Raw genomic sequence first — 17,058 nt, 5'->3', positions numbered from 1 at the left:
ACATGCTATATTGATCAAAATCACACGGTTATTTGTCGAGGATACATTTTCAAACAATGACATTGAGATTTATTATTGCGATATAATCTTAATTATTTTGTTTTGCTAAGTTTGTGCTGAAGATCGCAAAAATTTATAATCTTTGCTTTTCACGAAGTAGAGCTTATCAATAAACACTATATTAAATTACAATAAAAAAATCATAACGATAAATAAACATTAAATATTTAATAATTGGAGGACATATATTTTTAAAATATAATTTTTTGCATATTATATGAGATGATATGACAACTAAAAATCACACGTAACTACTATATCCAAAAGAAGAAGTAGAAAGAAATCTTTAAAGTATTCTGTCATTATAAATTTCGCAAGATAATATAAAGATTTATATTCGTAATAATGTTTAAAGAAAACGAAAGAGAAAGTAATCTTACCGTCTCATCCCGGCCAGTTTCTTTCCCTCGCCTACGTGTATTCGCGTTAACTATCGCGCTATTCATAGTACGGCGGATTAACGGGTAGTAATCCTCCTCGTCGCTACTCTCACTACTGACATTTCCATCAATGATTTTCTCGTCCGTTAATTGCATCGTATATTGATGCGCGTAATGTCTCACTGCCATTCTTCTGCTGGAGATTGTCACTTTCGTTAGCAATCACTGATATTTGAGCACGTACATTTGCAAAACACGACGTTGTTATTCTGCTACCGAAGCAGTTCTATTCAAACACTGTCAACGAATGAAAAATGATATAGAGAGATGAATGACGTAGAGAGAAATCTAACAACGCGGCAAGAATATGAAAATATTCCGATTTTTCGATTATATTTCCGAACTTTCGATTATATATCAATTTTTATCAAGATATTGTAACATATAATAATTTATTTAATAAAATAAAATATATTCGAGACAGCAATGCTATTAGTAAAGCTAATGATATGAAAAAATAATAATATTGATCATTAATATATCATTAAATTTATATTAATATTTAATTAATGACTGTAAGTGTAATGATCGAAAAAAATGATACTTTTAATATTATTTTATTTATTTATTAGATTATTTATTTTTTATTTATTTATTTATTATTACCGGAAGACTGATTTATTTGAAAAATTTATTTAGGATATTTAAACAACATGTCTATAGTTTCGATATAATTTAACATTATCTTTCACACAATCACTTTGCACATTGCGTATGACAAGTGAACATTATAACTCGTCAAACGAGATTCTAATAGAGTCGCCGGAAACTCGACGTAGGCCCAGACACATAAATACATTCATTACGATTAAATTGCACTTGGAACATCCGGACACTTGTTTTAACCTGGTAACACAGATTTCTGATTAAATAACTATTTATAATTTATGTTGATTACACTCCAATTTTCTACATTATGACGTCATATAGAACTCTAAAACGCAGTATAAATCGAGTTTTAGAGTTCTAGGATATAATTTAAACTTGTTACACAATTTTCTTATCATTCTAGGAATGAGTAAAAGAATAAATAATATTTATCTGAAAAATATATGTGAAAGATGTCATTTATGAACTCATCCTATACGCGTGCAATGCATATTACTTTTTTCTCGTTAAAATGTTCATACACATACGTACACAAAACGTATATCTGAACGTACGAAGATAATAAATTATCAACAGAAACTATGTTCAGCATTTTAAAAATGTACATTTAAATGTCACGTTTTTTTTCGGGTCTGTTTTAACAGCCGCCAACAAAGTATCTTATCTGTCACTAGGCATAAAGAATATCCAAGTTCTTCGTTCAAGAAATATACAAATATATATGTATTGATTCACTGAACAATGCATGTAGATTAATATTTTGATCGAACATTAATTAATTGCTCTATTTCTTCGATAATTTGATAGAAGCTCATCCTCACATTTCTTGTCCATTCATGGAGAACACGCGTTGAAATCGCCAACTTTATTTCATATTATTCTACGAAGCTTTATACGTACAAGTAAATTTATAAAATAATCGAAAAAAATAGCAAAAATGTTAGAGATGAGATAAAGATAAAAATTCTTCTAGTTTTCAATGAAAAATATCATTTAAAAATGCGTAAAAAATATATTCTATTATGCAAACAGATTCGAGACGCAGTCTTTTTAATTCACACTTTTATGCGAAATTTCGCGAAATCTATCGAGCTAAAAACTTTCATGAAGCAAAAGGCAACCGCGCGTATCTGGCTGATGCGAACTGATTCATAGTATGTATCACATGGCAACTCTCGCGATTCTCAGTGAAAGCACAATCTTTCTATACTGTTCGCATACTAGTCCATGTTGCAGTAATAAAATAATATTCGCGGCCTCCGCATCGAAAAGAATATCCAGCTTTGAAACTATACACATTGTGTTAATGTACATTTATCTATTGTATTTTTTATCTTTAATCGCATTTGGTATTCGTTATTTATCTCAAAGAGACACGTGTACAATTTAATGAAGAAAACGACCTATTCATACTTGATAAACTATCAAAATTTTTGGTTTTAATTATTTATTATATGTGATTAATTAAAAATCTCTTGCGTGTGTGTTGTGTGCGATAAATAATATTTTTAAACTAATTTTATAAAATTACATGAATAAACTAATATAAAATAGCGCTGCAACATGTCGACATAGTAGTACGATAATAATAGTGTTGTCTGTCCGCAGACAATAGCACTTCTGCAAGATAATAATTACTGCGGTAATTATACAAATTGCGAATGATTTCATAACACTGAATCGTAAATTCGCATCATAGCGTACGTATGATGTAACAAAACTTCCGGTCAACTTCAGTGATAGAATTTTCATGAATTTTGAATCAATTTTTAAAAATAATGTCGAGTCTTTTACAACTTTATCGATTATATTTTTCGATTATTTCTTTTTTAAATAAACAACGAGTGATGCTATTTTTGTTGCTTTATGACTCGTGGTATCGCAGTCTGAAATTTACATCGATTCCTTGATACCTCGTTGAAATTAACAAGTTTTTATCGTGAATTTTCTCGCATTTGTATATATTTTCCGACCGCGAAACTTTTAAAGCGACACGCGACGCCGCCGTTTTCCAACTGACAGGCGTAGGAGAAAGGATACACGTTGAAACGCTCGTGCACACATGGCCATGACACGCTGTTTGACATCGGCTTATCGGTGTTACGACCACTCAGCTGAGCCGGTGCCAAGCTAGCGAGCACGTAACATAATTTGCGTAAGATTTGCGACTAATCTCTTAAGCGATTTGTTTTCTAATTATGGAGAAATATTTAAAGAGTAGAATTTCATTTATGAGAATTGTTTGTTCTTTGTTTTAATAAAGAACAATTTATTAGTGCTTCTATGGTTCTATGGATATGGTCAGATATATTATAAATATTTCGATGTTAAAGTGGAGAATTTCGTTTTAGTAATATTATATGTATATGTGATAAATACTATAAATAAAATAAATTAAAATTAGAAGAATTAAAATATAGAGTAATTTAAAAAATATTTGTATAATAATAATTTAAAACTTTTTTAAAAATTTTGATTTTATGGAATTATATAAAAAATGTTTGTTTAAAAAAAAATTTTATTTTCTCCCCAATATTTATTATACTGTTATTATCAAAATTAATTTCTTTAAAAAAAGTTGAATTAACGTACGTAGAAAACAAAGTTCATTGACGTAATGTACTGTCGGTAATGAATTATTTTGATCTAGTTGTTACATGACAGTACCACAGATGGAACAAAGTTGTAAATATTGAGCACTGTTTTCATTTAAGTACGTATAGGTTATAATGGATAACAAGAAGAATAAGAACAATAATTGTGCGACATAAAAATTCTATCATATTTCTTGTGTGTATAGAAATGTATTGAATACAAATTAAGTTTTTATGAAATGAGAGATTTGAAAATTACATAAAATTTATTTATAAAAAAATATGGCCAAACAGATTGTACAACGAATGATCATAAATCTGCTGAAAGCAGATCAGTCTCAGCAGCAACTTTTGAGGCTTGCTTTGCCATTGCATTTAAAGGAATATTGGCTCGTTAGGTTTGTTTCACAAAACAAACTACTGTACAAAGATGTGGATGTGTTAGATCATACGTGCGAAGTATCAAATTATGATGCATACCTGACAAATTACAAACCTATTGTGCGAATTATGGTACAAACTCTCAAAGAAATATTAGATACAACACCATCTGAGACCAATAAAATTCTTGCAGACAATCCACAACTTAAAAAAAGAACCAGAGCTAATGTTTTGAACAATTATTATAATCTTATAGATGCTGGTGTACAGAAAAACACTATTATGAAAAATACCTGGTTATTGGCGCATGAAAATAATAGACTCAAAGATAAACTCAATTGTATTAAAATACTTAATATGAACAATGATCAACTTATACCATGGCTACGTTTGACTCAAGAAGAATTAATAACTTTTGTATTTCATACACAAAATGATATGAATTTTTATACATACAATAAAATTGAACATCTTGCTCATAGATTAGAGGTATAAATTTAATGTAGTTATTGAATGGTATTAATGTATAAATTGCACTGTTAGTAAATTATTGTATTATATGAAGTGGGACATTTTATATAAAATATTTTTTTCTCATAAGGAAATTTATATTTAAAATATGGAAAATTAAAAATAAAAGTTATATATGATATAAAAATATTGTTTCAATAAAATATTACATCATATCTGATTCTATGCACATAATAACAATAATTCTAAGATAATATTTCTTTTCCTAGTGCAGCATAGAAAAATTATGTGAGTTAACAGTACGACATACTTTCTTATTAAAAATTCCAATTTCCTACATAGACAAGAAGTTGAACATATTACATGGTAAGGGAATTATATAAATTAAATCATAGAATAGAATAGAAAAGATATCTATAAACATTTGAAAAACTAAATAAAATTTTTATTTTAACAGAATATGATATAAATAACAAATATATATTAAAAGATTTATGGGTACTACGATACAGTGAAAATCATATACGTCACAGATGTGAATTGTACAAAGATACACAAGATTTAGAAGTAAAAACATGGGCTATAAGATGTCCACTTAGAATTATAGCAAGGTAGGTTTTGAAGGGATATCTTTTTATTTTTACTTTTTGTATTATTGCTGTCTTGTGTTTTTGAAATTAATCCTGCATATTTCATTGCTGACTTTGTCAAAATTAAATTTCAAATATTATCTTCACTACTCCTTATTATTTCTGCAATTTTCTTAATTTATATTTTATATTCTTTAAATATAAGATGGAAAAGAAAAGATGTGTGTTTACACAAACTTTGTCATGCGCATAAAATAAATAAAATGTAAATTATCATTGATTTCTTCATGTGCACAGAGCCATTCAAAGGAATAATGTAAAACGCAGTTTAATGACGAATTATTCAAGTGTTAATGAATTTTTGATAAATAAATTAAAGGTCGATGAAGAAACGCTCAATCTCGCGATCACAAAATCGCCAAGTATTTTACAAGTGAATTTAATGAAATTGAATCAATTAATTAACATATTACATCAAAATGGAATTACTAGCAATGAGATATTACAACATATACGAATCTTTTACTTCAACTTCGAAACTATACAGAACCGAATTAAAATTTTGAAGAAAGAAGGTCTTGTTCCAAGACTTACTGTGCTAATACTAGCTGAGCAATCTTTTGAGCGGTACGTAACAGTAACATAAAAATCATAAATGATAGTAATAATAGAACATCTATACAGTTTGGAAAATAGTTATAAAATATATTGACTGTGTTTTCAATTTATTTTTTATAGATATATTAAGAAGAATCATCTACAGCAAGAAATATTGCAAGAGCATAAAGATGTTAAAGGATATTTAATTGATAAATTAAACGTTGATGAAAAACTTCTCGAAAAAGCAATTGCAAAGCGACCGACCATTTTGCGAGTAAATGTACCAAAAATAGATCAATTGATTGATTTATTGCAACAAAATGGCATAACGGGTAAAGAAATATTACGTCAGTCACGAATTTTTTATTTTAATACAGAAACTCTACGCAAACGAATTGAAATGTTAAAAAATGTCGGTCTGTTACCAAAAATCACTATAATAATGTATTCTCAAAAAGATTTGGAAGACTATATTAAGGATAAATTACATAAAATTGAAAATAAAAAATCTGAAAAATTATTAATTTGCACGAAAACTAATATTAAATAAATTTATTCTTTTAATATATTAACAATTATTTTTTATAATATGTAATATATGTATTATAAAAATAGAAATATATTCCGAAATTTTAGACGAATTTATTTACAAGTTTAATAACAAATGAAAGAATGAGACAGCAAGAACCTGATCAACTGTGTGTGTTATGTTATTAATACAAATCTTGTATCGAATAAAGTGATATTGTATATGTATACTTGCATTTTTGCATTATTTATACTCTTCTTATTTCTTACGTTCCGATATTGATTTTCAATAGTTAAAGATTAAAACAAATTTTGTTAAGAAATTAGAAGACTTCACTTTTATTCATATGATTCATGAAGTACACTAGTCTCAAAAAAAGTTAACAGGAGTATCAAAAGCACAAAATAAGAAAATTAAAGTGTTATACTATATCAATGTTTTCTTACAAATGTTAAAATATTAGAAAGAAAATATAAAAAAAGTTAATTTTCTTAAGCAAAGTTGCCTTGTAAAAATATAAATGATAGAAAAAAGGTACTTTATTTGCACATTGCATTAATGTCATGTCCATTGATATCTATCAAACCACTGCTTTTGCAAAGTTTGAATAGATCTGGCATGTGATTGTCATTCAAAATTGCAAAATTTTTAGCAAGAAGTTCCTTTTTCAAAGAAGATCCTATCATGTCGGAATAACCAAGTAATTTTGTTCCAATTCGAAGATCATCTAACCAAATTGTATTTCCGAGGTGAAGGCAAACCTGTGAATAATTGAATGATTATATTTTCTTCTTTCTATTGTATATTTTTCACTTGCAATTGTGTAAAAACTTACTTTTCCAATAATATAAGACCTTTCATCAAAATTTTTTGAGAACCATTTATGAACTGCTTCATTAGCACAATAATTCCACATGTATTCCTTATCAGGTGGTGCTACACCAGCTAAAAATATTTCTACAATATGTGTTGGAAGATTTGATAATTTCTCAGGAATATGCATTAATTTGCATACCTAAAATATTAAAAACGATAAGTTTATAAAACAAAAGAATATAAGAATTATAAGAAGAATATGCTTACAAATCCATTTACATTTACATTTTGTATTTAACATTAAACATGATTCTTGTAAATTATCTTTGAATCTATTACACATATACATAAAAGGTACAATTTTAGTGAAATATTATTTAATTAAATACTTAATGTGCAATTTGAATACAAGCTTTATAAATGAATATAGGCTAATGATCTTACATCAATGCTTTCATGTATAACACCACTATCGATGCATCTCACATCTACAAATTTTACTTTGTCTTCAGAACTATCTTTATCATATCTGATACGCATAATTTGTACTCGTTTAAATGTGTCCATAGATTCCTCTAAAGCACAGATATCACCCACGTTCGTCGAGATACATACTTTCCTATAATAATTATTTATTAAGAAAATAAATCATAAATAAACTCAAAGAATGTAGAGAGGTAGATAACATAATTCTAAAAAAAATCGTCTATTATCACATATACCTGTTTTCAACGTTTTGATAATACTCTTGTATTTTAAGTGCAGTTTCCATATACTCTGTGTCACAAAATTTAATTTTTTTTGACTCATTTGTACATGACATGTATTCGATTATTCTTGCAGAGAAATGCGTCGTATCGTGAATATACATCACCATCAATATCACCTTGTCATTTCTGTGAGAATGAGATTTAATAGAACATTGGATATATATATATATATATATATATATATATATATATATATATATATATGTATGTATATATATCAATACAATAAGATAATAGAAAATTACTTACATCTGTATGTTTGTCATTGGTGTATCGATTTTAGGAAGCATGTAATGCCTGAATACACAAACATTTTTCTCATGACAGAAACCAAATGATTTCACATTATCACATATAGCATATTCCTTTTTGTCTTTTTCTAGTGTAACTGCTATTCGCTAAAATTATATTTTATAACAAATTATGGCAAATATTGATATTTTAACAAGTAACATTTTGTTAACTTACATCACTACTTTCCAATAAGTCTGGAGATATTACAATTTTCATTCGTTGCATTAATTTCACTAAACTTACAAATTGTTGATTATTTCTTTCATCGATAAATATGCTAAATTTACATTTTGTAGCATCCTGAAATTTATCAAAATGTATTAATTGTGGAATATAACACATACACACACGCGCGCGCGCGCGCGTGAGTGTGTATGTGTATTTAAATATAAATATTAAATAATGAGTTCATAATAAATTAAGAACAGGAAAAAATTTTATTTTTAATTTTAGATATATTTTTTAATAATTACCTGTGTCAAATGATCTAAAAGTACAGAAAACCTATAATTGAATAGATTTTTGAATTTTAACTGTACAGAATGATGTATCAGCCATTGAATATCAGTAAAATTGAGATCAGATAGAACTGCATCAGTACATATGAGTACTGGATACAAGGCACGTACACATGCTTTCCAACTGTCTTGTAAAGCTGTAAAATAAAGTATATGCAAATTTTGCAAATTAAGGGAAGATTAATAATTAAGATTAAAAATATACTAATTAAATTAATGATTAGTAAATTTAGATATAATAATAAAATAACATTCTGAATATAATTAAAATGTCACTCTTATACCTCGTATATCAGACAACTTCATCTCTTCGTGAATTAGCAGAGTTTTCTTTGTTGAAAGTAAAAAGGTATTTAATTCTTCGGCTTCTTTAGCATTTATACATATTATCATTGTTTTCATTGTAGTATAATCATCCTTTAGTATATCTAATATTAAAAAGAAAAGGATATTTTTTTATGCTACAGTTAATCAATGTTAATATAATCAAACGTTCACATAAGTATCAATTTTACATAGTTTACTTACCTGATATTTTTTGGTTTTTACCTATAGAATTCAAAATATACAATTGTGGACGTACAGATTTAAAAATAACAGCTTCTAAAAATGATGTAATACATATATATGGATTGTACATTGCCAGAGATATAAATTTCTTAATCTCGGGTGTCCAGGTTGTTCCTGATATAATTATTTGTAGTGTTGGTCTATTGTCACCTTGTGACTCACGGTTTTCAATTACTTTATGTTTCTTGAATAATTCTCCTATCTATTAAAATGTCTTATTAATTTTTTTAAATAAGTAATGCTAATATAATGCAACTTTCTCTCTCTCTTTCTTACCGATTTATAATATTTATCCAAAATTACGTCAATATTGTCAAGAACTAAATAAGAAAGCCTGTCAAATGACAGTAAATTTTTATTTTCGTTCAAGAATCGAGCTAGATATTGCGGTGTGGCTATTAAGATTTGACAACCTCTATATATAGATGCCTGAAAAAAGTAAAAATGATTAGTTTTCATGCATCATTTTTTGATGTTTACTAAATGTTTTTTGTAAAAATGTATATAAATTAATTTACCGCTATTGATATAGATGTCTTGCCATTAAATGCAGCTACAGATTTTACATTATCAAAAGAACGCAAAAATGACATACACAATGAGTGAATATTGATTACTTCAGAAGATGAAGAGCACAAAATTAGTGCTAGTGGACGAGTTGCGCTATATGATACTTCCTAATATAATATAAATTTAACACATATATTTTGTTCATATTATGACATTATAAGACAATTCAGAAAGTTAAATTTTAACATTATTAATCATTTTCACATATTAAATAACAAAGATCGTTACCTTTTGACGCATGGCTACTAGACCACAAACACTCATTACACATCCGCTAGTTTTACCACATTGTGATGGTCCAATAGCAACAATGTTTAAACCATTATTTATAGCTGGCCATATATAAGACTGGAGCTTTCTTGGTCTCGAAGATTTGAAATATTCATTCCAACCCTAAAACAGAGATATTAGAAAATATACTATTTTACATATATATTCTCTCTCAGTATGCTCTTAATCAATTAATATTCAGCTAGATTTAGTATATTCTTAATTAATTATCAATGACTAAATACCTGACTTGATTATATATTACCTTATGTATTCCTTGTGGATATCTGAGATCTCTAACATCACTTAAAATCCCACAATTCATCGTGCTCTGTATCAAGACTTTCTCACTGATAAGAAAAAAATGAAGCTTAAAAAATAAAATCTTTATAAATTTTCAAAAAAAAACATTCTTACCTTAGACAGAATTCCTTAAGGGAATAATTAACTTGTGCGCGATTAACTTGTCTTGCGTTATTTCTATTTTTCTCATTACGTGAAAATTTTATTTGTATGTGATCTTTTATATTTTCCTTAGATTGAGAATAATTGTCAACAAGTTGTAACAAATCTATAATAATTACACCATGAGACATTGCATGTTACTTGAATATTATTAAATACTATATTTTAAGAAATTTTTAAATATAGGAATATTATAATCTAATAACATCAATATATACCTCCTTCCATATAAGTTGCATAAAAATTAATAATTAAAGCTTCGCTTAATGATATGATATCAATGTTATTAATGGTAAGATAAAATTCTCCATATTCTCTTCCATTTTTCTCATCTGTGACTAAATGGTCAAAGTATATGATTTTAGATTCATATAACAAATCTTCGGCAAATTGAATTGCTTCTTCGCTCCATTCTTCTACAACACTTTAAATAATAGCTATTTTTTAATAACATTTTATTAAATACAAAATATTAAAAATAATAAACCTTACATGGCTGTAGACTTTGAATTATTAGAAGAACCATTAGAAACATTCTTTCTCATACGAATCGGCACAATATTGAATACACCAACTGTTTTCGTTAAATATTTTTCAGGGATAAAGTTTTGTGGCACTATACAAAATTGATCCCTAGTTAATTCTATGCTAATACCATGATCCACTAAAAGAATATAGTATATCTCATCTTGCTTTTTAATATATTTTATTAAACCGCGGCAGACAAATGATGGTAACTCCACTTCAACTGTACATTTACTACTTTGTACAATAACTACCTGCAAGTAAATATAATAAAAAAGATAATTTTTTACACTAAGTATAATGCAATTAATTTAAAATAATTAATTATGTAAGATATTAGTCATTCAATTAATTATAATTTAAATACAAACAGTATAAATAAAACAAAGAGTATACATAACAAGGAGTATACATAAAACTTACATCATCAACTTTGGGATTTTGTACATTATATTTCCCTCTCAAATAGTCTTCAGTTTTCATAAAACTCAACAATTTTCTTTGGATTCTATCAAGTTTATCTGCATGCTGCTGAATTTCATAAGCTCTTATTATATGTGGATGCTGTACAGTTGTTACTTTAATTATTGTGACTGTAGTAGGAATAACGTCTGAAAGTATATATAAGTTGAAATATAGATTTAACATACAGATGAATGATTTTATACATTAAGATATTATTGCTCTAAATTGTTAAGTGTTTAAAAATATTACCTTGATGATTGAGAGATTTAATCATTTTTTGTATTTCAAGAGACCTATTATTCTGAAGTAAGGAAGCTTGCGATGTTTCCTGTTTGAAAAATTCAAATATCCTTTTATATTTAGATCATTTCATTAATATATATGTTTTTTGTTGTTATATCTTTTCTATTATTAATTGCATATCTATCACATTTTATCTTACCTTTTCATTATATGCAGTTGCAGATTTCTCGATATGAATGGCCGGCATTTTTTATGCATTCAAGAGATTAGAATCATAAACAAATATCTTTGCTAAGTGTTGTAATTTAGTTTTAAAGTATATTTTGAAGCATACTAGAAGTATACTAGAAGATAACCTATAAAAGTTCATAGCAATACAATTTCATTTAAAAAAAATATATATATATATATAATTTTCTTTTTTAGAGAAGTTATTTTAAGAACTTAGTTGAATATTTCTCTCGTAAAATTTGAAAAAATAAAACTGCGTGATTTACAATACAATATTTTTTGCTAATTATTTACGTACTACGTATGAGACACAATGACACATGATGAGGTATTTTATTTCAACATTTATGATAATTCTCAAGTCTTCTTTTAAAAGAAATAAAGAACGAAAAAATATTGTATTGCAATTAAAAAAAAGTTTCAAATGCATTGCCGAATCAATTAGATGTTCAACACTAAGTTATAACATGTTCATCAGGAAAGAAATCTCGATAATAATTAAACAGCCGATAATAATCGTATCACTTCTCGTGTGCACGTAATTAAACTGAATAGAAAAGTTCTTTATCGTTTTGCGACTTTCGTAATAATTAATAAAGATCGACGCGCGAGTACAAACACGTGGCGAAAAGAGACAGTCCACTGTCAAGTGGTCACTAATTACGAGGCGCGTAACGAAGCGTTAGGATTTGGGAGTTTAGGAGGGGGCAAATGACAACAATGGACGTTTTTCAGCAAGATGATGACACACAGGACACAGTATAAGCAGTGAATGATTTCATCCTTGTTTACCCATACAGCCCATATAGCACACAAAGATTGTATACACATTGCAGCAATCTTTCACCGCAATATTGCAACGTTGCAAATTCACTGCAAAATGTTGCTGCACCATTGTTGTGGGATTGCAGCAACGTTAAAATGTCCGCTTTTAGGAATATTGCAATGTAAGATTGTAACAATGTTACGGTGCAACGTATTTGTAATATTAAAACGCGTTTTGCTACAAATGCAGACACCGTTTTAAATTTAATAAATAAAAAGTATAAATTGGTATAAGTGGCAATGCGAGTCTAGTGTCGAAATTATTACACCGCTATTTATTGTACAAAAGACAATCATATAAGAAAATACATATAATAAATATACATTTGAGTAAGTTACGAACGTTTCGACCCTATTTTTGGGTCATCTTCAGCGCAAATTTAAATTAAGTAATGAAATAATATAAAATTGGAGTCAAGCATACGAGTGCTGTCTAATAATACGTTTCAGTTGAATGATGCGGTATCTCATTGTTGTTTTGACGATGTCTGCAATTTAAACAACCCGAATCTGTCAGCAAATAAAATACATCAAACCGAACAACAGTTTGAATTGATAAAATAACTTAAATAAATTAGGATAAAAAAGTAGACTAAATAAATAAATAAGAGTTCTAAAATTTAAAAAATTTTGTTAAAAAATTAAAAAATTACGGAATTAAACCTGTATAAAGGAACAATAAAAAATTACTTACTTCCAGACATCGAAAACATTGGCAGACAATAAAAGTGAAGAGAGACCGACCATCATCACAACAACAAAAATAAACTTAATAAATAAACTTTGAAAATAAAAAAAAATGTTTAAGAAAGATAGGAAAAAATGCCTTTAAAAAAACATCTATTAGTATTTTTTATTAGATGTTTTTTAAATATTTATCTCAATAATATATATACAATTATTTTACATACATTCGACACCAGAATATTTTAATACGTGCAATAAATGAATTATTTCCTATTTACCCATTTAATTAAGAAAAATCTGTTTAATATTCTGAAACCCAATGAAGGATCCAGATTATTAAACAAATTATTTGTTTAATAATCTAGATCTCTCATTAGGATTCAGAATATTAAGTAAACTAAGTCAGTTTATCAGAAATTAAACTGACACAAGATAAGAAATATAATTACTACATTAATCCTTTGTAAACCTTATATCCACCTTAGATGAATTCGAATACGAGTTAGTTAAATTGGGTGTCGCCGCGTAGCGGCAAGTAAAGAAACACATGTTATACATTTTCGTTATGTTAAAATGTTGCTGCAATATTGCCAAAGTAATATTACAAAATAATATCTCTGCAATATTTCTGCAGCATTACACTGCAATGTGCAATGTTGTAACATTGCTGCAATGTTAGCAATGGAGTCGAAAAAATTGCTAACATACATAGGTTTATCGTCGAGTCAAAATTTAGGTAACAAAAATGAAAAATTATTTACAATTAAAATAGATAATCCATAAAGTGATAAAGAAAGAATTTCGCAAATATAACTTTAACGTCGCTGTGGCAATGCCTGCGAGTCCGCATGCTACTCACCTGTGCTCCCAAACACAGATCGGAGCCGAGTAAAAAAGGTGGAGAAAAAAGCAAAATATTCTCGGAATAATACGAGCGATGATACCCCAAGAAGATCAGCCTCGCAGCCGAGAATAAAGCGTCTTATTTTGCAATCAATATTAAATCCAAAAAGATGATAAGCAGGATCTGAAAAAATTAAAAACAGGCAGAGCAACACGCGTTCCCACAACCGAAAGCCAAGCAAAGCAAAAAACAGTGTAAACAAAAAAAGTCATAGGCCCGTATTCAGAACGCGCTTATAAAGATGTTAGTGCTAGATAGTTAGTTTTATGTAAAACAGATACTTCTATTGGATAACAACGCACTAACATCTTTATAAGCGCGTTCTGAATACGGGCCATAATGAATAAAAATAAAATAAGAATTATGAGAAAATTAATAGAGCGCAATACATACGAGTAATGAATTATGCAGGAAAAGCAAGACAAAAGCAAGCATATCACGAAAAATCGGCGACAGAAAGCGAACGATGTATCGCATGCGAAACGGCGCAACATACTGAGCTGAGCGAAAAGAAGCTTTAGGCATACCGATGGAAAGGAGGGGGAGGGGACAGAAATTCAGGTACGGAGCGAGCAAAGAAAGTAGCCATAATTATTTGGAAGGAAAAGATTTTATAATAGGAAGATAAGCATTGTCTAAATTGATGGTGTCATTTTGTACATTCAAACTATTTTTTTGCAGTGTAATGTGAATCATTTCAGAGATGATTCTCCTTAAAAACGAAGGATCTTCATCTAAAATTTTTACTTCATCCCAATTAAATTCGTGCCCCTCTAACCTGTGTTGAGAGACAACTGAAAGGGATTCGAAGGGCCTATTAATGTTAGATATATGTTCCTTGACTCTGGTGTTGAGCTGTCTGCTGGTCTGTCCCACATAAGATGCTGTACAATTTTCGCAGCAGATTTTATAAACCACATTAGAATGATTTACAAATGGCAAAGGATCCTCGTAAGCTTTAATAAAACGATTTAATTTGTTTAAAACCACAAATGCTAATGATTTGTTCAGCTTCGCGGCGATATCTTTGAAATGTTTAGAGACACCATCAATAAGTGGAATAACAAAAAAGAAACGAGAGGAAGGAGGAGGAGAAGCAGGAGAAGGGGGGGAACGATATTACTACATATTAGAGATTTAATTCTATGTGTCACAGTAGTGAAAATGAATTCTGCAGGATAACCATTCATAAGAAGTGTGTCAAAAATAAATTTAAAATTCTTTTCGTGATAACGCGGATGAGATAATTTAAAAATTTTATCAGTGAGTCCAATGACTACACCCTCCGAGCGTGACATTGCATCATGATTCCTGTGTTATTGCGGTTTTTTTGTAATATTTTTATAGCATTGAAAAGGATCCGGAGAGGATCGAAACGTCTGCGCTTATTTATATATTGATTATTGCGACTGTTTATTCTTTACTTTTCTTAAACAGTATTATGTACGCATCTTAATACATCTTGCACTTAATATATTATCTGTATTTTGCGTCGACCATCTACGCGAGTGGTTCATTTTGCCTTGTTATTATTAATTATTGTAAGATAATTGTATATATATTATTGAGATAAATATTTAATAAGAAATATTTATAGATAAAAAATTAATTATTAATAAATTTATTAATAAAAAACATAAATAGATATCTTTTTAAAGGCGTGAAATTTTTTTAAAGGGAAATGTTTTTTCCTATCTTTCATAAACATCTTTTAAATATTTTCAAAGTTTATGTATTAAATTTAAAACGGTCTGCATTTGTAGCAAAACGCGTTTTACTATTACAAATACATTGCACCGTAACATTACTACAATCTCACATTGCAATATTGCTAAAAGCGGATATTTTTGCTGCAATCCTACAGCAATGGTGCAGCAACATTTTGCAGTGAATTTGCAATGTTGGAATATTGCGGTGAAAGATTGCTGCAATATGTATGCAATCTTTGTGTGCTGTATGGGTATATTCGGCAACCAAAGATGAAGTGATTCACTGTGTTACACTGTGTCAATTGTTTCTTGTTGAAAAAAACGCCTAATAACAAATAAATTGTGCGTAATTCTTGCATTTTAGCAACCATCACGTGACATATACTACTGTCTCTTTTTTCCGCACGCTAATATTCGCACGAATTGGTCAAACAAATTAATTATTGTGAAAATCGCAAAATGATAGAAGACTTTTCTATTCACAATTAGTTTAACTCACACTCTACTCTACATGAGAGGTGATATGATTATGACCCCGGACATCCTATATATACAGACTTGTTTTGATTCAATGATAGCAACATCCATTCGTCATGTCTTTCTGTTCTATTTACAATTTTTGAAAAAGCGTACTCCTCTGTCCAATCATGATCAATTATAGGATTTTCTAATCAATGGAATATTCTAAAACAGATAGAGCAAATGATATCCTTTCATAGGTATTTATGATTGATTCAATAAGTTCTCTTTTTGAGTGTATTGATCATTTTATTTAACTTCTCTCGCGCAATATGCAAAACGAAGCAATTAATTAAAATATATGAAAAAATTGCATTTTATATTTATAAACTCTCCTTCCCTTCATAAAAACAAATAATTTTTATATTCATCAAATTAATAATAATAAACTATAATTATATGT

General features: G+C 28.3%; 3 protein-coding genes across 9 annotated transcripts in view; 1 reads left to right on the top strand and 2 right to left on the bottom strand.

Moving 5' to 3' along the window:
* The window catches only part of LOC145965350 (venom dipeptidyl peptidase 4), a 326,742-nt gene extending 323,630 nt beyond the window's left edge, over nt 1-3,112 (bottom strand). Inside the window, exons 1-2 of one of the 2 annotated variants that reach the window (XM_083088819.1) lie at nt 3,023-3,112; nt 441-737 (exon numbers count right to left, since the gene is read on the bottom strand). In XM_083088819.1, coding sequence (XP_082944945.1) covers nt 441-629 — 189 coding nt within the window. In that variant the 5' untranslated portion in view covers nt 630-737; nt 3,023-3,112. Of the gene's footprint in view, nt 1-440; nt 738-3,006 lie in introns of both variants that reach the window. The other variant, XM_083088820.1, reaches the window with a different exon arrangement.
* Nucleotides 3,113-3,800: 688 nt separating this feature from the next.
* LOC145965353 (transcription termination factor, mitochondrial-like) lies at nt 3,801-6,501 on the top strand. Its single transcript, XM_083088832.1, has 5 exons — nt 3,801-4,573; nt 4,825-4,921; nt 5,013-5,166; nt 5,443-5,772; nt 5,884-6,501. The coding sequence occupies exons 1-5, from the start codon at nt 3,986-3,988 to the stop codon at nt 6,293-6,295; spliced, it is 1,581 nt and encodes a 526-aa protein (XP_082944958.1). The 5' UTR covers nt 3,801-3,985; the 3' UTR covers nt 6,296-6,501.
* Nucleotides 6,372-16,882, bottom strand: LOC145965348 (putative ATP-dependent RNA helicase TDRD12). Of its 6 annotated transcripts, XM_083088815.1 has the most exons (21): nt 14,821-15,778; nt 14,383-14,550; nt 11,980-12,136; nt 11,787-11,865; nt 11,496-11,683; nt 11,040-11,326; nt 10,766-10,971; nt 10,500-10,653; nt 10,348-10,432; nt 10,041-10,205; nt 9,761-9,919; nt 9,519-9,671; nt 9,201-9,444; nt 8,957-9,100; nt 8,628-8,809; nt 8,329-8,454; nt 8,110-8,258; nt 7,813-7,986; nt 7,535-7,709; nt 7,110-7,289; nt 6,372-7,035 (listed from the first exon to the last, which is right to left on the bottom strand). In XM_083088815.1, the coding sequence occupies exons 3-21, from the start codon at nt 12,025-12,027 to the stop codon at nt 6,814-6,816; spliced, it is 3,120 nt and encodes a 1,039-aa protein (XP_082944941.1). In that variant the 5' UTR covers nt 12,028-12,136; nt 14,383-14,550; nt 14,821-15,778; the 3' UTR covers nt 6,372-6,813. The 6 variants fall into 6 exon arrangements, with proteins under 6 accessions (XP_082944941.1, XP_082944943.1, XP_082944942.1 ...); XM_083088817.1 differs by lacking the exons at nt 14,383-14,550; nt 14,821-15,778 and adding an exon at nt 16,636-16,882; XM_083088816.1 differs by lacking the exon at nt 14,821-15,778 and having other exon boundaries at nt 14,383-14,670.
* Between the last annotated feature and the right edge of the window lie 176 nt (nt 16,883-17,058).

This window comes from Camponotus vicinus, unplaced genomic scaffold (genome assembly GCF_025532165.1).
Source record: "Camponotus vicinus isolate PSW18456_S1 unplaced genomic scaffold, iyCamVici1.0 SCAF_14, whole genome shotgun sequence".
In the NCBI taxonomy this organism is placed as follows: Eukaryota; Metazoa; Arthropoda; class Insecta; order Hymenoptera; family Formicidae; genus Camponotus; species Camponotus vicinus.
Note: the sequence above shows the minus strand (reverse complement) of the source record. Positions and strands in the feature narration are given on the sequence as shown.

Bases quoted from the DNA above. Each gene is read 5' to 3' on its own strand.
- LOC145965353 (XM_083088832.1), top strand. From the start codon at position 3,986: ATGGCCAAACAGATTGTACAACGAATGATCATAAATCTGCTGAAAGCA. The intron at 5,167-5,442 runs GTAGGTTTTGAA...TCATGTGCACAG, and splicing joins CCACTTAGAATTATAGCAAG to AGCCATTCAAAGGAATAATG. The intron at 5,773-5,883 runs GTACGTAACAGT...TATTTTTTATAG, and splicing joins GCTGAGCAATCTTTTGAGCG to ATATATTAAGAAGAATCATC.
- LOC145965348 (XM_083088817.1), bottom strand. From the start codon at position 12,027: ATGCCGGCCATTCATATCGAGAAATCTGCAACTGCATATAATGAAAAG. The intron at 9,101-9,200 runs GTAAGTAAACTA...TTTTAATATTAG, and splicing joins TAAAAACCAAAAAATATCAG to ATATACTAAAGGATGATTAT. The intron at 7,710-7,812 runs GTATATGTGATA...TAATTATTATAG, and splicing joins TATCAAAACGTTGAAAACAG to GAAAGTATGTATCTCGACGA.